Below are 25,292 nucleotides of genomic sequence, written 5' to 3' on the forward strand. Positions count from 1 at the left end.
TGTCTTTAAAAAGAAAAGAACATTTATGTTTACCTGATACATTTGTTTCTTTTTAGACACGATGAGTCCACGGCCCGCCTTGTTCTCTGAGACAGGTTGTTATTTTTTGTAAACTCCAGACACCTCTGCACCTTGGCTTTTCCTTTCTCTTCCTAACTTCGGTCGAATGACTGGAGTAGGAGGGAAGGGAGGAGCTATATATAGCAGCTCTGCTGTGGTGCTCTTTGCCTCCTCCTGCTGACCAGGAGGTGAAATCCCACAAGTAAGGATGAAATCCGTGGACTCATCGTGTCTAAAAAGAAACAAATTTATCAGGTAAGCATAAATTTTCTTATTATGTATTAATATTGTTTATGTATTTTATTGTACCCTATTTTAACAATGCAATGTTTTGTGGACCCAGGACATACTTGAAAACGAGAGAAATCTCAATGTATCCTTCCTGGTAAAATATTTTATAAATAAATAATATTAGCCCAATTACATTATTCTGCAATCGAAGAGTATAGTAACTGGATTCTAGAACATATCCTCTGGTAGTTCCCTTGGACAAAGTGATATCCTGTGGGGTCATGTTATGCAGAATAACATGTATTGGAATAGTTCCAATATTTAACATAGGCGTATGGGTCATTGTTATACCCAGATTATTCATTCTATGGGAGATGCAAATTAGCGTTTCAGAAGTTTTTAATTTCTGACCCCTTTTTACCTGTAAGGATAAGATGAATTTGTCAGCCCCAGCAGGGATTACAACATTGATAAATAGAGGTTGTGTGTGGAACACTAATTCATGTATCAATTTAGATCCCCATAGTAGAAAATGTTGAGGGTGCTCAGTGTAAGAATATATTTAGGTAAATATGTAGCGTAAAGAAAAGATACACCATAAAGAGCGCTCGCTTGAGTTACTAATCAAGGGTTAAGGAAACAAAGACACATAGGACAATGTAAAAACATGAATAAAATATAACCTTTATTAATGAAATAAATAAAAGAAGGGGGAATTTCCCTATAATCATAGAGTAAATAAATTGTACAAAAAATAAATTAAAAGTGCATAACGTTAATTATACCAATATAAAGGGTAGACTTACCCCAGTATATATGTGGGGGGGGGTCAAAATTACAGTGGTAGCATATAAAAGAATAGAAGGGATGCAATCCCCAAAATGGTTACAGAAATACCAGTCCCCACACTATGAAAAACAGTATTTAAGTCATATGAATGAAATATATGTGGAACATCTTTCACACATATACTGAGCAAAGTTAATGTTTAAGCACAGAGTAATGTCGCCTTGATGCGCATTTCGCCTAAGCTTTTTCAAAAGGCGAACCCGGTAGTCGTCGGACCTACCCTTAAGTATACTGAATTGACCAATCAATAGGTTGTGTTAATAACACGCCTACCACAGAGCCTATCAGGACATGGAACGTCACTATTGGACAGGACAAAACATGTGACAATGTTACTGCAGGTCTATTATGGCTAATCATAACATACAAAGGTCTGACAGGGATCGTGAGTCTGAATAAATATTCAAATTTAAATAATATAGGTATGTTCTCCTAGGAACACACAAAATGAGGATAGTTCATTATTACCCCGTCAAATAATATACCCCATTTAACCAGTTACATAAAAATGTTAGTAACTTAGTGTATCACGATCAATTACTGGACACCTATTAATCTATCTAAGGATAGTATCATAGTAATGGTTGAAAAGGCGTTTGGCATGCAAGTCACAGTATGACCGAATTTGCAGTGTCGTAAATTGATATGTGAGACTGAGAACAGTGTCCGTAATACGGGTTCATCTATAAAGTTAGAGACATTGTAAAGTATAATACACGTAGCGTGTGTAGTCATATAAAGTGGTATAATGTGACTGCCAAATATATCCTTAGTATATGTCTAGAAGCCATAGTGCGTGTAATTACTTCTTAAGTTGGATAAAGTGATAGTCTGTATAATTATGGATGTAACATTATTAGCTGGATCACTTTTCTCCACACAGACTATATATATATGCGTACAATTTGAGGTTATTGTCCACCCATATCACATTGATTAAATACTAGAGCTCACAGTCTGCAGTTTGGCTGAAAATATGAATGGGGCTAATAGGAAAACACTTAAAATTTCTAAATGTATTATATACTTAGTGTGTGATTAATAGTGAATGACAATCATATATATGTTGGTCAAAATTATACTCCAATGTTGGCTAAGTTAGGCAATGGTAATTATAATGTTAGTCTAATCCATTCTGGTCACAAATATGAGCCAAAGCCATAGGGGGTCATTGAATTAAGCATAAATATCCATTTACTTTCTTGTTGTAATAGAATGTTTTCAATATTACCAACTCGTATGCCAGTTTTTATGATTTGTAAGACTGACATTTTCACATTTGGTTTTTCTTTGTTATGTTTAAGAAAGTGTCTCGCTTCTGGTGTAAGGGTTTTGCCCTTTTTATCATCCTCTACACTGCTTTTAATGCTATTCAAGTGTTCCCCCAAACGGGTACGTAGTTCCCTTGTTATTCCAACATAAATATTTGGGCAGTCACATTGCAGAAAATGGGGCATATGTATCAAGCTCCGAAAGGAGCTTGATGCCCCGTATTTCTGGCGAGCCTGCAGACTCGCCAGAAACAGCAGTTATGAAGCAGCGGTCACAAAGACCGCTGCTCCATAACCTGTCCGCCTGCTCTGAGCAGGCGGACAGACATCGCCGGAAATCAACCCGATCGAGTACAGCTGAGCAACCTTTATTGTGTTTAATAGAAGTATAAAGTGATTCTACATCACATGTGATAAGAAGTGTGTCTTTTTCTACCACAATGCCTTCTATTTTTGATAGCACAGCCATTGTATCCCTCACATAAGAAGGTAAGGTAATTACAATATCTCTCAGGTACATATCCAGAAACTGACTTGCCGGTTTGCACAGGCTGTCTATACTAGATACTGTTGGCCTGCCCTGTGGTTTGTCTCTATTTTTGTGTATCTTAGGAAGCAGGTAAAAGGTAGATATCTTGGGTAATGTAATGTTTAGGAAGTCCCATTCTTTTTTAGTAATAATGTCATCTAATTTTGCATTGCCTATCAGGTTTTGATATTGAGAGAGGTATGCCTCGAGTGGATTCGAAAAAAGAAGTTTGTAACATTGTTTGTCATTAAGTTGTCTCATGGCTTCCTTAACATATAGTTCCTTTTCCCAAATTGTGATATTACCGCCCTTATCTGAAGGCTTTATGATGACATTATCCCACCCTTGTATTTCTTGCTTTATTTATTTTCTTGTGACATTCTTGGCAATGTGACTGTCCAAAAATGTATGTTGGAATAACAACAAGGGAACTACGTACCCGTTTGGGGGAACACTTGAATAGCATTAAAAACAGTGTAGAGGATGATAAAAAGGGCAAAACCCTTACACCAGAAGCGAGACACTTTCTTAAACATAACAAAGAAAAACCAAATGTGAAAATGTCAGTCTTACAAATCATAAAAACTGGCATACGAGTTGATAATATTGAAAACATTCTATTACAACAAGAAAGTAAATGGATATTTATGCTTAATTCAATGACCCCTAATGGCATGAATGAGAACAATGGCTTTGGCTCATATTTGTGACCAGAATGGATTAGACTAACATTATAATTACCATTGCCTAACTTAGCCAACATTGGAGTATAATTTTGCCCAACATACATATGATTGTCATTCACTATTAATCACACACTAAGTATATAATACATTTAGAAATTTTAAGTGTTTTTCTATTAGCCCCATTCATATTTTCAGCCAAACTGCAGACTGTGAGCTCTAGTATTTAATCAATGTGATATGGGTGGACAATAACCTCAAAGTGTACGCATATATATAGTCTGTGTGGAGAAAAGTGATCCAGCTAATAATGTTACATCCATAATTATATGGACTATCACTTTATCCAACTTAAAGGGACAGTATACACTCATTTTCATATAACTGCATGTAATAGACACTACTATAAAGAATAATATGCACAGATACTGATATAAAAATCCAGTATAAAACTGTTTAAAAACTTACTTAGAAGCTGTCAGTTTGGCTCTGTTGGAAAGCCCACTGCAAGTGGCAAATAAGACACTCCCCCCCTCCCCCTTCTTTTGCATATGAAAAGACCATTTACACAAACAGGAGCAAGCTGGAGTAGGTAGTCGAGCGTATTCACATAAAACTTTGGGGCTTGGTTAGGAGTCTGAAAATCAGAGCAATGTTATTTAAAAATAAGCAAAACTATACATTAATTTAAAAAAAAAACTTTATGGGCTTTATAAATAGATCATCTAAAAAACATTTATGCAAAGAAAAAATGAGTTTATAATGTCCCTTTAAGAAGTAATTGCATGCACTATGGTTTCTATGCATATACTAAGGATATATTTGGCAGTCACATTATATCACTTTATATGACTACTGTAAGGACTATGTACTCGTCACCTTGTATTTCGTTCTGCCTCTTTAAATTTTCATCCTCTCCCTATATAAAGCGCCTCCTGCTAGCTCTCATTGCTGGCTAATTGAGGTTTCTGACTATCAGCTGGCTTCTTTCCTGAATTGTAATCGCTACGCCCCTACCAAACCTTAACAGTGAATCTACCCTGAGACTCCTACAGGCATAAGTGTTCCTGTTACTCTCACAGACCAAGTGATCGTAACTCCGCTGATACCATCAGCTAGGGATGGCTGCTTCTCCCTCTCCAACCGGGACCGGCAGACTTACAGCTTCTCAGTCCGCAGAACAGCTCCACCGACACGCTGCTTCATTGTCCTTCCAACAAACGCTCGAAGGTAAAAGGTAACACACGCCATATGTAAATCCGTGTTCTTATTTCATTATAATTGACACTATTGCATGCGGCTCATATCAAGTCACAGAGGTATCCTGTAAACTTACATCTTGGTTACCTCCGTGTCACAAATACTAATTTATACCTCCATTACATTGTTGTTGTAACAAAAGACTGTATTGATTTAACCACTATACATAGCCTGATATTTAGGTTATTACAACTACACACGCTAGGTGTATTATACTTTACAACGTCTCTAACTTTATAGATGATCCCGTATTACAGACACTGTTCAATTTACGACACTGCAAATTCGGTCATACGGTGACTTGCATGACAAATGCCTTTTCAACCATTACTATGATACTATCCTTAGATAGATTAATTGGTGTCCAGTAATTGACCGTGATACACTAAGTTACAAACATTTTTATGTAACTGGTTAAATGGGGTATATTATTATTAGTATTATTATTATTATTAGTATATATTATTTGACTGGGTAATAATGAACTACCGTCATTTTGTGAGTTCCTAGGAGAATATACCTATATTATTTAAATTTGACATTTTTATTTAGACTCACGATCCCTGTCAGACCTTTGTATGTTATGATTAGCCATTTTCTATACATCTACAACAAGTACTTTGTCCCATAATAGACCTGCATTCAAGAGCATAAGTAGTCTGATCTATACAAACTTGTATTACAAGGGATTCATTATAGATGCGATGCACAAGTGTCAAGTAACACATTGCTTTTGTTTACACTACACCTCTCAGACAATCACTGGAGGTGGGTATGTTTAATTACAACCAATATGGTAACCATGATGACATAACATCATCACATGTTTTGTCCTGTCCAATAGTGATGTTCCATGTCCTGATAGGCTCTGTGGTAGGTATGTTATTAACATGACCTATTGATTGGTGAATTCAGTATACTTAAGGGTAGTTCCGGCGACTACCGGGTTTACCTTTTGAAAAAGCTTTGGCAAAATGAGCATCAAGGCGACATTACTCTGTGCTTAAACGTTAACTTTACTCAGTATATGTGTGAAAGATGTTCCACATATATTTCATTCATATGACTTAAATACTGTTTATCGTAGTGTGGGGACTGGTATTTCTTTAGAAAATCCCTGAGCTACTGGTATTTCTTTAACCATTTTGGGGATTGCATCGCTTCTATTCTATGCTACCACTGTAATCCGCTTATATTCTATATATGTTATATGTCATAGTCAGCTGTGTGAAATATGTTCCACAGTGACTTTAAGATCATTTGACACTTTGTACTTATATTACAATTGACAACTGACGTAACTAATACTCTCAATACTCATATCAGTTCTACATAAAGATATCTTCATACTTAGTTTTATCAGCTCCATATATAGACATTATTTAGCTCCGGCTAGTGAATGTCAGCTGACATAGCATTATTTTCACATTATGGTATAAGTATAACTTATTCAATAGGTGGTACGATATTACTTGACCTGGTGGGACTGTGTCCCCATTTCTATATTTAAGATTAATATAGATATAATTTTGACCTGGTCCCCCACATATATATCCTGGGGTATGTCTACCCATTATATTGGTATAATTAATGTTATGCACTTTTAATTTATTTTTTGTACAATTTATTTACTCTATGATTGAAGGGAAATCCCCCCCTTCTTTTATTTATTTCATTAATAAAGGTTTTATTTTATTCTTGTTCTTACATTGTCCTATGTGTTGTTGTTTCCTTCACCTTTGATTAGTAACTCAAGCGAGTGCTCTTTATGATGAATCTTTTCTTTATGCTACATATTTACCGGGATTACAACATCATTAGACACCTGCATATTCACAGCATATGGCAATTGCTGGTTTGATTTCAGGGCTGCATTTTCATCCTGAAATACTTTGGGGTCCCCCTTTAACCTGCTCCAGAGGCAAGAGTTAATTAAATCTATTTGTATGGCATATCTATGTAAGATAAATAATAAACATTTAGCTTTGACATTATAGCTTTCATATTTGTTATCCAGGTCATAGACACAGTGGTCTTGGGGAGTAAGATATTTAATCACTTTAGGTTTAGCTATCTGCGCTAATAAGCCTTTGCTTATGTAGCTAGCTTCCTGTTTTAAGTTCAATTTGGCATCCTTGGTTTTTCCAAGGTCATGCACTTGCATAGGGATAAATAGATCATCTTTAACTTTCTCAATTTCTGCGAGGAATTAAGAGTGATCTCCCCCTTTAGGGGATTTAGGGTCCCCCTTATGGAGAGATATGGTTAATACATTGTCGTCTAAGGAAATATTGGCTATCTTTCCAGGCGAAATTTTAAAAATATTACCATCAGAGTCACTTAGGGGAATCTGATTATCCGTTTGTAGGATGTTTTTTACAGGTACGGAGTCATTCCTGAAATTAATCTCCACAGCATCTGGCTTCTCTTCCACCACATGACAGTTATGTCTGGTGCGAGAAATGCTGGACCACTCATAATTAACAGGTCTTTTTACTTGTGACCAAATTAAATTATTTATGCAATCAATTATGGTGTTTAATCGCTTCAGAAGATCAATACCAATGATTAAACGATCAGTTGGCAGATCTGCTATAATGACATGGTGTCTTATTACCCTGTTCCCCAGCTTTAGCTTAAACCATGCTGTACCCCAAACTTTGAGAGAATCGCCCCCAACACCTATTAGTGAACCATCAAATTCCTTTAGTTTAGGTTTGTGGGGTGTTAGCTCATTTAGCTGTGTGTAGTACCTGTGGGATAAAATAGTTGCCTGAGATCCAGTATCAATTAATCCCATGATAGGGTTGGAAACTGAATCCTGGAGCTCAGCTAATACATAATATCTCCCTGCAGTTTCTACCATTTCACACATAAAATTAGCATGATTACACAATTGTGGGCTTCGTCACGTTTTACCTGTATCAACTACTTTACCTGATGCAGAAGAATGTTCATTCTTAGCAGTCTTTTCCTCTATAATAGGTCTGACAGGGTTCCTGTGTACTGCATCTGTGGGAATAAGGTTAGGGGACAACTGCAAAAGAAGAGGTTTGTTAGAGCTCCCAGGCTGAGGTTGCTCATCATCACAGCTAAATCGTCCGTTTCTGGGCTGCAAGGAGAGAACATGATTAGTACCATTATTGACATTTATCATTTCATTTGGTATATCTCTCCCCTCTCTCTCAGGTAATACCGGAGTATTTTTTACTGTGCCTGTGACCCACTGCTGGCCACTGGCTGTACCCCTAAAAAAAGATTATTAGGGTTCTGAGCCATCAGAGCTTGACTCATATTAGTAAATAGTGTACATAATTGACTTAGTTGCATACTGAGTTGGCCCACTTGATTGGACAAGCTATTTCTACACATGGACCGTTTTTTTTATATCCCAGGGTATTGATTTCTGAATCCTTGGGATCCCTCAGAATCATAGCTATTATTTCTATTTTGACGTGGTTGTCTTTGGGGTTCAACTTGTTCAGCGTTAATATCTTGGGGGCACTATTTACTTGGGGTGTCTGGTTACCCTGAGAGTAGTTTCACCACTTTTGGTATTTATTTTTACGGGGGTACCGATTACCTTGTGGATGTTCATCTCTTTGGGGGTAACTATTTGTCTGGGTATGCCCCCCATTTTGAGTATATTCTCTGCACCTCGGCCCGTGTTGGGGGAGGGGCAGAGTTAAAACTTTGTGGGGAAGGTCTGTTTTCTCGCAAGTCTTCTTTTTAGACTCCAAATTGAGAGGGCTAGGTGACACCCTAGTTTTTGCCACAATTTTGGGGTTGGGACTTGGTTCTATTTTAACCCCCTGTTCACCGGACTGCTGAATAGAGTATAACTTTGTACTCTCTTTGATCAGCCAGTCCAATGAACAGTTCTCATCAAAATCTCTAGCCAAATTAAGTTTTATGTGTGCGGGCAATGCTTCATAAAATAAATTCACAAATTCTGAGCTTTCAAATATGGGGTAGTCTTCGGCCATACTGTACGTACTTTTTAGTACAGAAAGGAATTATATAGGGCTTTGATTGGCACTACATTTTAAACCATACACAGCTATTTTTGCTGCTGTTTTAGTGCAATATTGCCAAAACTCCTTTTTGCACTGTTGCTTTGTTTCACTCCAGGAATGAATATTCATATCCTTTAGTGAAGCAAAGAACTTGTGATGTTTACCCTCAAATACCCAGGGCAGAAATTCAATTTTTGACTGCTCACTAGTAACATTCATTATGGATAAAGCGTTTTCATAGGCGTCTAAGTGGTCAACTATAGAATTGGTTCCCTTGTTGGAAAATGTAGGCACTGCACCACTTAAAAAATTAATTATTTTAGGGGTGTCATGTACCTTATTAGATGTATCTTGGGCTTTCCTAGGGACCTTATTTTTGGGGCTGGAGCGCCCCCTATCTGCCCTATATTTAGTATAGGGAGACCCCTTACGTACATTAGTACGTGGGCTATCTGGATAGCTGGCTCCGCCCCCTGATTTACTATTATCACTCCACTCCCCCTCTGAAGTGTAGCAGTCCCCTGAATTTAAAACATGAGGTGACTGTCTATGAGGGAAGTTTACCTCTGATCTAATAGGGGTCCTTTGTATAAATTATTCCCTAATGTTCTGCAGTTAATTTCTCATAAATTCTTTTAGGGTTTTTAAAATACCTGAATTATTATTTTCATTATTTTCACTATCAAGAGGGGGGTTTAATTAGGGCGATATATATATATTTTTTTAATTCATTTAACTCTCTTAGGCTCTCTGCGAGTTGTTTATTTAAACCTTGTATTTGGGCTAGTAATTTTTGGTTATGCTTATCTAAGGCGGCCATGTCTTGTTTAAATGTAACAATTTCATTTTTGGCTATTTCTAAATTCTCTTTGCATTTGCGTGATGAGCGAATATCATCTTCTAGCTCCTGTAATTGCAATTCCTTTTCTATAAGGTGTGTGGACATTTACTCAATAATGCATATTACAAGGGGCCAGGATTTTAGTATTAGCTCATCTCACTTTTTAAAATTTTTACATTGATTAATTTTTTAATAATTCTTGGAATAATTTCCTTTTTTATTCCACCTTCCATTATCAAAAGCAATATTTTTGGCCTTAGTTGCAAGCATACTAATATAATCATTTAAATCACTCGCAATCTTACACCTATTTTTAATGTGGCCTATAACGTCCATTTTAAGAATGTTGCCCTTAGTGAGGGGTAATTTTGTGGAACATACTTCAACACGCAGTACAGATTCAGTTGATTCACTTCTTGTAACAAACATTATTATCTTGGCTTAGTATTTGTTTAAATGAAAATGCTAATACAATTTTGACCAACGAGAGAAAAGAAAAAAAAATTAAAATATTAATATTTTTTTTAGATAATATTTTTTTTTTAATTTACTACAAAATATATTATATCAATGTGATAAAGATAATAATCTTCTGCAGTGCCTCCAGATTATATGTCGGTATATACTAGGTTACAAAATTATTATTTATAATTATCTTAGCAGTTGCTAACCAATAAAATGTATATACGTAACAATTAAAAATGAATATTTATTCCTTAGTTCTAGATTAGTTATGTCTATAGACATCTTGAAATCTATGTAGAAACTAGATTATGAATCGACTATTCACTCTTATTACTACTCCAGTACAGCTTGAAAAAGGCTGGTGTATACAGCTGAAACGCGTAGCTCCTACTGCTTTGAACTTACTCAGCCTCTGTGCGGAGACAACTTTTTACCCGTCATTTAGATATTTAAAAATCTGACATCCATCGGACCGTTGCCGCTGATCACTGCTCTGACCCTGACACAAGATTGAATCTAAGACCTTAGAGCCCGAAATACCAAATACAAAAAACCCTCAAGAAAAACTTTCAAGACACCCGGACCAGACACCCGGAGTTCACAGAGACTCAGGTAACCCAGGCTCCAGAATCGGCTTGTAGGAATTGACAGAGGCAGACAGTAAGTGAAACATTATCACATTCTGAGACCGCATCTCACCGTGTTGTCCTCATTTGACTCCACACATCATACTGTGCTATCCTCACACTCCAAGACCGTAGAGCCCTGAAATATTGACTTTTTGTTTTTATCACATTGGGTTGCGAGTGTGACATGCTATCACTACACTAAAGACACAAGGATTACCCACATTAGGCTCTAAGACCAGTTTGCTGTGTTCTACATGGGCAGACAGTGAGAGGATCAAAAAAACTATTTTACACTTCTCTTGTACACTATCCCCAGACTTATCTTTCAGTTGAATTATTTACTGATGAACTTTCCACATTCAGTTAAATTATTAACTGATGAACTTTCAAAATCAATATTATATTGAGAAAATACACCTTTTTTAATCAGTCGGCCGACTGTATTCTATTGTATCTGTTTTACTCTGTTCTCACATTGTGGTATTAATTGAATATATCAATTTTATGTCAATATCTATTTTTTATCTTTTATTTGGAACATATAAACTTCATATTTTATATCAACTTTGTTTTAACTTTATATTGGTTTTTATTTGATCAGTTGATGAATAAATTTATTTATACTACACCCAAGGAGAACTTGATGTTTTCACACCTATATACTGCATAAGATTAACTAATTGGATGGTTACCAATCCCTAATTAGGGACTGTACATCAAACACATCACTAAGTAAGGTTGGAAATATTAGTAATTGAGAAATCTATTACACCCAATTTCTGAAAAATTGGGAACATATATATATATCATTTCAACAGGTTTAAGCATTTATTTGCGCTGTAAACTCCAAACACCTTTTCATCCTTTCACACCTCTGTACAAGATATTCATAGGGGAATATCATAGGAGTTTTTAGCTTACCTAACATTTGGCAGCGCAAGAAAGTTTTTAAATTTCTTCTTTCTATGTGGTAGCAAGCAGATTAAATAATGGTTGTTCTCCCATAGGTTTGTTCCCTTTCAGCCCCTCCTTTTTCCTTTGAGGTGTGGTTCAGAGAATTTTGTATTCTTTGTATTGGGGCGTTGCCAATCCTTTTGAACTGGGTCCATTGCCTCGGAGTGGGGGTCGGGGATCTGGCTGCTCTGTTGAGTCTTGACCGTGTACTTCCAGTTGCTGCAAGTCAATGTGGCCTAGGGGATATCTACCCTGCCTAGTAGCTGAGGGCTTGGAGTTTGAATCCTGCTGTGGCAGCTTTCTATCCTGGTTCCTGCCTTCGATGGGGGGTTCACAGTGTTTCATCCCTCCATTGGTTTCATAGACTGCTGGTGTTGGATGTTCTTCTAAGGTCTGGAGATTTTTTCCTGGACGAGAGTTGTTGTTGGTATTTTTCGGCCTTCTCTGTGGGATGGTCTCCCACGTTGGCTTAGGGTCAGCTTAGCTGCCTTGAGGCTGGAGCTCGCGAGTTCTTGTTCAGAGGTGACTTTGTGTTTTCACTAGATAGCCTTTTTCTCTGATAGGATATATAGGTTTTTTTTTTAATATATATATATATATATATATATATATATATATATATATAATAATCCTTGTCTGCATCCGAATTTCTTCAGTTTTATATGCTACCTATGTTTGACTAGTTTTAGCAGTTGTATCTGCTAGACTATGGTACAGTGGGGAGCTTACGGCTTCCTTGGAGCACCATAAGTCGTATGGTAAAAATAGAAGGTTGTGGGAGGCGCCAAAGGCAGTCTTTAAGAAAAAATATATATATGTACACAGGTTTAACCAACCTAATTAATAAACGATCAGTTCACCATGTATGAGACTCCAAATAATGTACTTTGGTCAGTTTATCATTACACAAAATTTAATATATATAAAAATACAATTAAAATATTACTTAATTCATCTATTGACACCGGTGTCTTCATACATGGTGAACTGATCGTTTATTAATTAGGTTGGTTAAACCTGTGTACATATATATTTTTTTCTTAAACAGACTGCCTTTGGCGCCTCCCACAACCTTCCATTTTTACTTTGTATGTTTTTACAATTGGGTAACTCCGTGTAAGAACTTTTTAGTCACACTTTGTGAGAAGTGTGACTACTGGGATAGGCTAGTACTGTCTAACTGTAGTCCAAGACAATACACTTTAACTAATAAGTTATATGGTGTTGTGTCAGGGATCTGAGGGTAGACCTTGGTTCTTCTCGTGATTGCCCTTTCATAGGCATGGAGTTGTTTTCTGGTCTTTGTCCTTCTAGGGAGTTAGTTTCCCTGGTGGGTTGTCTTTAGCAACCTTGGGTTCGCTTTAGTCATTTAGTTACCTTAGTTGGTGGTCCTTTAGATATCTTATGGTCCTCCGTTTCCCCCCCCCCCCCTCGGGGGTAGGTGAAGGTTTTCTTCCTTAGAGTCGGGGGTTAGTTTTGTGTGACCAGAAAGCCCGCAGGATTTGGCTCTTCAGAGTTTTTTGTGCTCAATGGATTCTAGAGATTCCGAGTGGTCTCTAACACGGCCTTGTAGGTTGTTTAACTGATGGGCAATTACTTGGTCCTTCAGGTTTTTAACCACTTGTTTCTAAGTGTTACAGTTTTTTATCGGGTGTTGGGTAATTTCAGGCTGTGGTGCCCTTCGAAGGGGCCGCCATCTGTACCCGCTCTTTGTTTGCATTCAGTGTCCTCTATAGCTTGGGTATTGTTTTCCCAAAAGTAATGAATGCAGCTGTGGACTCTTCCCGTTTAAGAAGAAAAACTTAAATTATGCTTACCTGATAATTTTCTTTTCTTCTGACGGGAAGAGTCCACAGCTCCCGCCCGCGTTTTACCTTTAGGGTGGCCGTATTTTAATTTTTATTCTTCTGGCACCTTTTTTATCATGATATCTCTCCTACTGTTCCTTCTTCCCTCGGCAGAATGACTGGGGGATGAGGGGAGTGGGAGAGGTATTTAAGCCTTTGGCTGGGGTGTCTTTGCCTCCTCCTGGTGGCCAGGTTCTGAATTCCCACAAGTAAGGAATGCAGCTGTGGACTCTTCACGTCAGAAGAAAAGAAAATGATCAGGTAAGCATAATTTAAGTTTTTTAACAATGAAACCAAGTAAAAGAGGTAAATTTAATAAGACAATAAACTTGTACTCTGTGTGACTCGTAAAAGTTAAATTCCCACGTCCCTTTAATGTATGTAAGAGAGATTTGTATGTTTTTGTTTGCAGGTCAGGACGGTGTATCATCTTATTAGTACCTCCGATGAAATCTGCAGCTTCGAATTAACGATTGAGCGAAAGACTGACACATGTAACGTATTTCTAATGTGTTGCATTTATTTATTTTAATTACATTCACTTATTATTTATTTAATATTGAATGACGATAGTTTTTACCCAGCTCCTTAAGGAAACTAAGTCTGCATACAGGAAATTCACTGACAGTAAAAAGCCTGAGAACCCTGATAATAAAGTCACCAGTCTATATACTATGTTGTATTATTATGTTATAGTATTACATTATGTGCCACATTACAAGTGGAGTGGTTTTTAAAGGGACCGTATACACCAATTTCCATATAACTGCATGTAATAGACAATACTATAAAGAAGAATATGCACATATAGTGATCTAAATATCCAGTATAAAACCTTTTAAAAACGTACTTAGAAGCTCCCAGTTTAGCACTGTTGATGAGTTTAGGCTGGGACACCCAGTAAAGGGGCTAGGAAAACAAGAACAGTCACTCCCCTTTCCCTCCATATGATGTAGACATCAGTATACATCTGATACTGTGAGCCTGGTTAGGAGTCTGAAAATCAGCACAATGTTATTCAAAAATAAGCAAAACTATACATTGTTACACAAACACTCCCAGATGTATAAATGCATCATCTACAAAACATTTATATAAAGAAAATCTAGTGTACAATCTCCCTTTAATGCTTCCACTCACATTCTAATGCCTAGATTTAGAGTTCTGCGTTAGCCGTCAAAAGCAGCGTTAAGGGGTCCTAACGCTGTTTTTTACCGCCCGCTGGTATTTAGAGTCAGCCAGGAAAGGGTCTAACGCTCACTTCCAAGCCGTGACTTTTCCATACCGCAGATCCCCTTACGCCAATTGCGTATCCTATCTTTTCAATGGGATTTTCCTAACGCCGGTATTTAGAGTCTTGGCTGAAGTGAGCGGTAGAGCCTCTACCGACAAGACTCCATCTGCAGAAAAAGTCAGTAGTTAAGAGCTTTCTGGGCTAACGCCGGTTCATAAAGCTCTTAACTACTGTGCTCTAAAGTACACTAACACCCATAAACTACCTATGTACCCCTAAACCGAGGCCCCCCACATCGCCGCCACTATAATAAAAATTTTTTAACCCCCAATCTGCTGGCCACACATCACCGCCACCTACATTATCCCTATGAACCCCTAATCTGCTGCCCCTAACATCGCTGACACCTACATAATATTTATTAACCCCTAATCTGCCCCCCCAACGTCGCCGCTACCTTACCTACACTTATTAACCCCTAATCTGCCGACCGGACCTCGCCGCTACTCTAATAAATGTATTAACCCCTAAAGCTAAGTCTAACCCTAACCCTAACACCACCCTAAATTAAATATAATTTTAATCTAACAAAATAAATTAACTCTTATTAAATAAATTATTCCTATTTAAAGCTAAATACTTACCTGTAAAATAAACCCTAATATAGCTACAATATAACGAATAATTATATTGTAGCTATTTTAGGATTTATATTTATTTTACAGGCAACTTTGTATTTATTTTAACTAGGTACAATCTTAACTACTGTGCTCTAAAGTACACTAACACCCATAAACTACCTATGTACCCCTAAACCGAGGCCCCCCCACATCGCCGCCACTATAATAAAAAATTTTTAACCCCCAATCTGCCGGCCACACATCACCGCCACCTACATTATCCCTATGAACCCCTAATCTGCTGCCCCTAACATCGCTGACACCTACATAATATTTATTAACCCCTAATCTGCCCCCCCAACGTCGCCGCTACCTTACCTACACTTATTAACCCCTAATCTGCCGACCGGACCTCGCCGCTACTCTAATAAATGTATTAACCCCTAAAGCTAAGTCTAACCCTAACCCTAACACCACCCTAAATTAAATATAATTTTAATCTAACAAAATAAATTAACTCTTATTAAATAAATTATTCCTATTTAAAGCTAAATACTTACCTGTAAAATAAACCCTAATATAGCTACAATATAACGAATAATTATATTGTAGCTATTTTAGGATTTATATTTATTTTACAGGCAACTTTGTATTTATTTTAACTAGGTACAATAGCTATTAAATAGTTATTTACTATTTAATAGCTACCTAGTTAAAATAATTACAAAATTACCTGTAAAATAAATCCTAACCTAACCTACAATTAAACCTAACCAGGGCCGTCTTTAATATTGACTGGACCCTGGGCAAAAACTTTCTTGGGCCCCCCCCCCCCCCCCCCCCCCCCCCATGCAATTTCGCTCTCCACCCCAACATCCCAAAAAATAACTAAATCAATTTATTTTATAATTTTTTAAAATTATTAGCCCAGCAGTGGCTCATCCACTGCTGGGCTAATCATTTAAAAAAAATAATGAAATTAATTGCAATATGTGAAAATGGATGTGAGCAGTACTAATAAGTAAATAAATATATAAATTCCTCCACTGTGGATTCATTTAATATTCTTTTGAATGTGATTCTGGTGTGAGGTTAGCTGGTTAAAGAGATTTAGGGCAGCCAACAGGAGCAAAGCAAGGTAAAGACTGAGGAGGAAGCATGGAGGTGCAGACAAATATAAGTTTACTGACTGGAACAGCAGAACTACTATGGGAAGCTGTAAAATCTGAGACAGAGAGAAAACAAAAACTATAACAATAAACCTTACTTTAATGTGTGAAGTATCAGCATGACACTATACATATGCCACAGCAGCACATGTCACTTCTTTGCTACGAACAAGTTCCCTCTCATCCTGCACTAGACAATGCTGCATGGGGAGGGGCGTGTGTGCACTCACTTATTCTTCCCACTGACACCTTTCTACAAAGCACTGTTCCCCTGACAAACTTCAGTTAGTTGATCTTAGGGTCACAGCAGAAAGAGCAGGGCTAAGGGGACCAGCAGACTGGATGCTGTCTGCCCAAGGCTGAATGGATACAGTGTGAGATGAGTCACACAGCCTCAAGACTGAAGAGAGCAGTGTATGCAGCTGCACAGATGCTCAAATCCTCACATGCCTGCCGCTCCAGCTTTCTGCTGCATGCACCTACAGTCAGCCCTACCCAGAAACAATCCCCACCACCAAAGCAGTTACCTGGTAACATTGGTAACCCCAGTAGGACCTTTTCTGATGCAATGGGAATGGCTGGATGCCGAGTTAGGGCTTTGCATTCAGTGCTGCACAGTGCACATCTAAAACAGCACATGGCACTAGCTTGGCATGTCACATGACACCGGCATGGTCTGGCACAGTTTAAAAAAAAAAAATATATATAAGCAGAGTACTTTTGACTGTGACAGTATTAGGACTGAATGTGTGTGTTCCCCATGTAACATCAGCAGTCTGGTTGAATCATAAAAAAAATATATATATATATATATATATATATATATATATATATATTGTTTGTTTTTTAGGATTCTTGGGCCCCTCAACAGAGACTGGGCCCTGGGCAGCTGCCCCTTTTGCCCTGTGTTAAAGACGGTCCTGAACCTAACACTACACTATCAATAAATAAATTAAGTCAATTAACTACAAGTACCTACAATTACCTACAATTAAATAAACTAAACTAAATTACCAAAAAAAACAAACACTAAATTACAAAAAAATAAAAACAGATTACAAGAATTTTAAGCTAATTACACCTACTCTAAGCCCCCTAATAAAATAACAAAGCCCCCCAAAATAAAAAAAAATCCCTACCCTAATCTAAATTAAAAAAGTTAACAGCTCTATTACCTTACCAGCCCTTAAAAGGGCTTTTTGTGGGGCATGCCCCAAATAAATCAGCTCTTTTGCCTGTAAAAAAACACACAATACCACCACCCAACATTACAACCCACCACCCACATACCCCTACTCTAACCCAAACCCCCCTTAAATAAACCTAACACTACCCCCCCTGAAGATCTTCACCCAACCGGGCCAAACTCTTCATCCGATGGACCAAAAGAAGACATCCGGAGCGGCAGAAGTCTTCATCCTATACGGGCAGAAGAGGACATCCGGACCGGCAGACATCTTCATCCAAGCAGCATCTTCTATCTTCATCCATCCGACGAGGAGCGGCTCCATCTTCAAGACCTCAGATTCAAGTTCAATCCGATTGGCTGATCCAATCAAATTGAGCTCGCATTCTATTGGCTGATCGGAACAGCCAATAGAATGCTAGCTCAATCTGATTGGATTGGGGATGGGTGGGTATTTAAGGTATAGGTTTGTGTGGTATTTCACATCCGGTTTTGAACACCATTGATAAAGGCTCGTGTTTGAGCCGAAACGTCTAGCTTATTTGCTGTCATTAAAACGGAGTGTTAAAGAAAAATCCTGTGTGCCTGCTTGATTGGATCCTTTCTGCAACACGGAGACCGTCCGTGGGATTCACCGCCTTTGTTCTACTATATATATATATATATATATATATATATATATATATATATATATATATATATATTTATATATATATATATTCAGAACAGAGGTAGAAGTAGCGCCTAGCTAAAACTTGGTAATAATTTCACTATGAGTGATCCCCTAAATGCTGCTGTTATGGGTCCATCCTTAAAGACATCAGGTGCAGAGTGATCTCTTCATATGGTCAGCCAATAGAATTTCAGTAGCTCTCATCCTATTGGCTGATTTGAACAATAGGAATGCAAGGGACTTCATTTTGAAAAAGCTCCCTTGCATTGAAGATCCAGTGTATGTCGGTGACAGTATGGAGAGGACACTACCCGCCGGATGTCTTCAAGGATGAACCCGCTCTGCGCCACCGGGATGAAGATAGAAGACGCCTCCCTGGATGAAGATAGAAGACGCCGCCTGGATGGATAAAGACCTCGCCGCCTGGATGTCCAGACTTCAAAATCTGTAAGTGGATCGTCGGGGGTTAGTGTTAGGTTTTTTTTCAACTTTTTTTGGGTGTTTTTTTTTTAAGATTAGGGTTTGGGCTTTCTTTAAAGAGCTAAATGCCCTTTTCAGGGCAATGGGTAGCTTACGTTTTTGTTAGAGTTAGGTTTTTTATTTTAGGGGGTTGGTTCGGTGGTGGGTTTTACTGTTGGGGGGGCTTTGTATTTTTTTCCAGGGAAAGAGCTTATTTCTTTAGGGGCAATGCCCTACAAAAGGCCCTTTTAATGGCTATTGGTAGTTTATTGTAGGCTAGGGTTTTATTTATTTTGGGGGGGGCTTTTTATTTTTATAGGGCTATTAGATTAGGTGTAATTGTTTTTATTTTGTATAATTTAATTTGCTATTTTTCGTAATTTAGTGTTTGCTATTTTTTGTAATTTTAGAATTAATTTTTTTTAGTAGTGTTAATTTTTTTTTAATGTGTAATTTAGTTTATTTAATTGGTAGTTATTTTCATTTTAGTATAATAGTTCTGTTAGGATAATAGTTAGTTTAAATTTAAGTTTTTTTTTTTATTTCACAGGTAAGTTTGTATTTATTTTAAGATAGGGATATTGTAATTTTAATTTAAAGTTAGGGGGTTGTTAGGTTTAGGGGTTAATAGTTTAGTTTTTTGCGATGTGGGGGGCTGGCGGTTTAGGGGTTAATAGGTTTATTTAGTGGCGGTGATGTGGGAGGCCAGAGGTTTAGGTTTAAATCATTTTAATTAGTGGCTGCGATGTCAGGAGCAGCGGAATAAGGGTTAATAGCTTTATTATCGAGTCAGCGATGTTGGGAGCGGCAGATTAGGGGTTATTAACTTTATTTAGGTGTCAGCGATGTCTGGGGTGGCAGATTAGGGGTGTTTAGACTTGAGGTTTATGTCAGAGTGTTAGGTTTAAACAACTTTTTTTCCCCATAGACATCAATGGGGTTGCGTTACGGTGATCGCCATTCCGCGCTTCAGGTGTTAGGTTTTTTTTCTAACACTCTCTCCCCATTGATGTCTATGGGGATAGCGTGTACGAGCTTGTCATTTTGTGCGGTATGGAGCTCATTGCCACCATATCGCATGCACAAGACGGCTTTTCAAAAACTTGTAATGGCAGTGCTATGGGTGGGTGAAACTTTTGTTGCGTTCGTTTTGCACCCTCTATAGCGCAAAACTGTGTATGTTTGATTTTTTTTTGTTTCTTTTATATGTATTTTATTGCTACAGGACACCAGTACAGGTATTTACTGCCCTCCAGGCTACAGGACCATACAGACTAATATCTGGAACTATAAGTCCCAGAAACTTGTGCTGCCAGGCCATGTCTCAAGCACTATATGGCACCAACAACTTTTTAGTGCATTTTATTTTATTTATTTTCTAGTAAATTTGTTGGTTTCGAAGACATGAACACTAAACTTAATCTTTATTATTTCTCCCCACCTATGTCTTCTGTATATGTCTGTTTTATGGAAACGTATTCACAATGCAGCGGAAAGAACATCAGTGTTTGATGAAGATATGTCTAACATTATACGCCTGGAAGCCTGTGCAAAGTAAGCTTGCTTGTTCATGTAATCAATTAGGCATAATCCTTTTCCTATAATGTTATGACGGACATGATTCATAAAAGTGCATTTGCCATATAAAATGATTCAGGTTCTTTTGTAAAACGCACAACCTCAGAAGCTGAGCCAGGATTAGTAAATTACTACAGAATACTGTCAGACACTGATCTGTGAATCAGCAAAGCTTGTTCACTAGTGTAAGGCTCTTGTCTCTTTTAACTCAGTTTTTAGCTCAGTTGCCATCCTTAGCGTGTATGTCAGCGAGCTCCTACACAGGCCAACATGAAATAGCTAGAGACTTTAGTAACAAGAGGATCAGGCGAGTGTGGGGTAATGATTGTCTCTTAGCACAAGGGTTAATGTGACATCACTAGACGTTAGTAACAAGAGGGTCAGACAAGTCTGGGGTAATGATTATCTGTTAGCACAAGGGTTAATGTGACATCACTAGACGTTAGTAACAAGAGGGTCAGACGAGTCTGGGGTAATGATTATCTGTTAGCACAAGGGTTAACGTGACATTACTAGAGACGTTAGTAACGAGGATCAGACGAGTCTGGGGTAATGATTGTCTGTTAGCACAAGGGTTAATGTGACATCACTAGACGTTAGTAACAAGAGGGTCAGACGAGTCTGGGGTAATGATTATCTGTTAGCACAAGGGTTACCGTGACATCACTAGATGTTAGTAACAAAAGGATCAGACAAGTCTGGGGTAATGATTATCTGTTAGCACAAGGGTTACCGTGACATCACTAGACGTTAGTAACAAGAGGGTCAGACGAGTCTGGGGTAATGATTGTCTGTTAGCACAAGGGTTAATGTGACATCACTAGACATTAGTAACTAGAGGATCAGACGAGTCTGGGGTAATGATTATCTGTTAGCACAAGGGTTAATGTGACATCACTAGACGTTAGTAACGAGGATCAGATGAGTCTGGGGTAATGATTATCTGTTAGCACAAGGGTTAATGTGACATCACTAGATGTTAGTAACAAGAGGGTCAGACAAGTCTGGGGTAATGATTGTCTGTTAGCACAAGGGTTAATGTGACATCACTAGACGTTAGTAACAAGAGGATCAGACAAGTCTGGGGTAATGATTGTCTGTTAGCACAAGGGTTAACGTGACATCACTAGAGATGTTAGTAACAAGAGGATCAGACAAGTCTGGGGTAATGATTGTCTGTTAGCACAAGGGTTAATGTGACATCACTAGACGTTAGTAACAAGAGGGTCAGACGAGTCTGGGGTAATGATTATCTGTTAGCACAAGGGTTACCGTGACATCACTAGATGTTAGTAACAAGAGGATCAGACAAGTCTGGGGTAATGATTATCTGTTAGCACAAGGGTTACCGTGACATCACTAGACGTTAGTAACAAGAGGGTCAGACGAGTCTGGGGTAATGATTGTCTGTTAGCACAAGGGTTAATGTGACATCACTAGACATTAGTAACTAGAGGATCAGACGAGTCTGGGGTAATGATTATCTGTTAGCACAAGGGTTAATGTAACATCACTAGACGTTAGTAACAAGAGGGTCAGATGAGTCTGGGGTAATGATTATCTGTTAGCACAAGGGTTAATGTGACATCACTAGACGTTAGTAACAAGAGGGTCAGATGAGTCTGGGGTAATGATTATCTGTTAGCACAAGGGTTAATGTGACATCACTAGACGTTAGTAACAAGAGGGTCAGATGAGTCTGGGGTAATGATTATCTGTTAGCACAAGGGTTAATGTGACATCACTAGACGTTAGTAACAAGAGGGTCAGACAAGTCTGGGGTAATGATTATCTGTTAGCACAAGGGTTAATGTGACATCACTAGATGTTAGTAACAAGAGGATCAGACAAGTCTGGTGTAATGATTGTCTGTTAGCACAAGGGTTAATGTGACATCACTAGATGTTAGTAACAAGAGGATCAGACAAGTCTGGGGTAATGATTATCTGTTAGCACAAGGGTTACCGTGACATCACTAGACGTTAGTAACAAGAGGGTCAGACAAGTCTGGGGTAATGATTGTCTGTTAGCACAAGGGTTAATGTGACATCACTAGACGTTAGTAACAAGAGGATCAGACAAGTCTGGGGTAATGATTGTCTGTTAGCACAAGGGTTACCGTGACATCACTAGATGTTAGTAACGAGGATCAGATGAGTCTGGGGTAATGATGGTCTGTTAGCACAAGGGTTAACGTGACATCACTAGATGTTAGTAACAAGAGGATCAGACAAGTCTAGGGTAATGATGGTCTGTTAGCACAAGGGTTAACGTGACATCACTAGACGTTAGTAACAAGAGGGTCAGACGAGTCTGGGGTAATGATTATCTGTTAGCACAAGGGTTAACGTGACATCACTAGACGTTAGTAACAAGAGGGTCAGACGAGTCTGGAGTAATGATTATCTGTTAGCACAAGGGTTAACGTGACATCACTAGACGTTAGTAACAAGAGGATCAGACAAGTCTGGGGTAATGATGGTCTGTTAGCACAAGGGTTAATGTGACATCACTAGACGTTAGTAACAAGAGGGTCAGACGAGTCTTGGGTAATGATTATCTGTTAGCACAAGGGTTAATGTGACATCACTAGACGTTAGTAACAAGAGGATCAGACGAGTCTGGGGTAATGATTGTCTGTTAGCACAAGGGTTAACGTGACATCACTAGACGTTAGTAACAAGAGGGTCAGACGAGTCTGGGGTAATGATTATCTGTTAGCACAAGGGTTAATGTGACATCACTAGACGTTAGTAACAAGAGGGTCAGATGAGTCTGGGGTAATGATTATCTGTTAGCACAAGGGTTAATGTGACATCACTAGACATTAGTAACAAGAGGGTCAGACAAGTCTGGGGTAATGATTATCTGTTAGCACAAGGGTTAATGTGACATCACTAGACGTTAGTAACAAGAGGATCAGACAAGTCTGGGGTAATGATTGTCTGTTAGCACAAGGGTTAATGTGACATCACTAGATGTTAGTAACAAGAGGATCAGACAAGTCTGGGGTAATGATTGTCTGTTAGCACAAGGGTTAATGTGACATCACTAGACGTTAGTAACAAGAGGATCAGACAAGTCTGGGGTAATGATTGTCTGTTAGCACAAGGGTTAATGTGACATCACTAGACGTTAGTAACAAGAGGATCAGACAAGTCTGGGGTAATGATTGTCTGTTAGCACAAGGGTTACCGTGACATCACTAGATGTTAGTAACGAGGATCAGATGAGTCTGGGGTAATGATGGTCTGTTAGCACAAGGGTTAACGTGACATCACTAGATGTTAGTAACAAGAGGATCAGACAAGTCTAGGGTAATGATGGTCTGTTAGCACAAGGGTTAACGTGACATCACTAGACGTTAGTAACAAGAGGGTCAGACGAGTCTGGGGTAATGATTATCTGTTAGCACAAGGGTTAACGTGACATCACTAGACGTTAGTAACAAGAGGGTCAGACGAGTCTGGAGTAATGATTATCTGTTAGCACAAGGGTTAACGTGACATCACTAGACGTTAGTAACAAGAGGATCAGACAAGTCTGGGGTAATGATGGTCTGTTAGCACATGGGTTAATGTGACATCACTAGACGTTAGTAACAAGAGGGTCAGACGAGTCTTGGGTAATGATTATCTGTTAGCACAAGGGTTAATGTGACATCACTAGACGTTAGTAACAAGAGGATCAGACGAGTCTGGGGTAATGATTGTCTGTTAGCACAAGGGTTAACGTGACATCACTAGACGTTAGTAACAAGAGGGTCAGACGAGTCTGGGGTAATGATTATCTGTTAGCACAAGGGTTAATGTGACATCACTAGACGTTAGTAACAAGAGGGTCAGATGAGTCTGGGGTAATGATTATCTGTTAGCACAAGGGTTAATGTGACATCACTAGACATTAGTAACAAGAGGGTCAGACAAGTCTGGGGTAATGATTATCTGTTAGCACAAGGGTTAATGTGACATCACTAGACGTTAGTAACAAGAGGATCAGACAAGTCTGGTGTAATGATTATCTGTTAGCACAAGGGTTACCGTGACATCACTAGACGTTAGTAACGAGGATCAGATGAGTCTGGGGTAATGGTGGTCTGTTAGCACAAGGGTTAACGTGACATCACTAGACGTTAGTAACAAGAGGGTCAGACAAGTCTGGGGTAATGATTATCTGTTAGCACAAGGGTTACCGTGAAATTACTAGTCGTTAGTAACAAGAGGATCAGACAAGTCTGGGGTAATGATTATCTGTTAGCACAAGGGTTACCGTGACATCACTAGACGTTAGTAACAAGAGGGTCAGACGAGTCTGGGGTAATGATTGTCTGTTAGCACATGGGTTAATGTGACATCACTAGACGTTAGTAACAAGAGGGTCAGACAAGTCTGGGGTAATGATTATCTGTTAGCACAAGGGTTACCGTGACATTACTAGTCGTTAGTAACAAGAGGATCAGACGAGTCTGGGGTAATGATTATCTGTTAGCACAAGGGTTACCGTGACATCACTAGACGTTAGTAACAAGAGGGTCAGACGAGTCTGGGGTAATGATTGTCTGTTAGCACATGGGTTAATGTGACATCACTAGACGTTAGTAACAAGAGGGTCAGACAAGTCTGGGGTAATGATTGTCTGTTAGCACAAGGGTTAATGTGACATCACTAGACGTTAGTAACAAGAGGATCAGACAAGTCTGGGGTAATGATTATCTGTTAGCACAAGGGTTAATGTGACA

At 38.5% G+C, this 25,292-nt stretch overlaps 1 protein-coding gene across 1 annotated transcript in view; it reads left to right on the forward strand.

The window, feature by feature from the left end:
- Nucleotides 1-25,292, forward strand: part of C5 (complement C5) — a gene marked incomplete in the record, with an annotated part of 397,040 nt that overhangs the window by 325,906 nt on the left and 45,842 nt on the right. Inside the window, 2 exon segments of the mRNA XM_053695931.1 lie at nucleotides 14,048-14,129; nucleotides 20,467-20,530. Coding sequence (XP_053551906.1) covers nucleotides 14,048-14,129; nucleotides 20,467-20,530 — 146 coding nt within the window.

The sequence above is a fragment of the Bombina bombina genome, chromosome 12 (assembly GCF_027579735.1).
Source record: "Bombina bombina isolate aBomBom1 chromosome 12, aBomBom1.pri, whole genome shotgun sequence".
Taxonomy (NCBI): domain Eukaryota; kingdom Metazoa; phylum Chordata; class Amphibia; order Anura; family Bombinatoridae; genus Bombina; species Bombina bombina.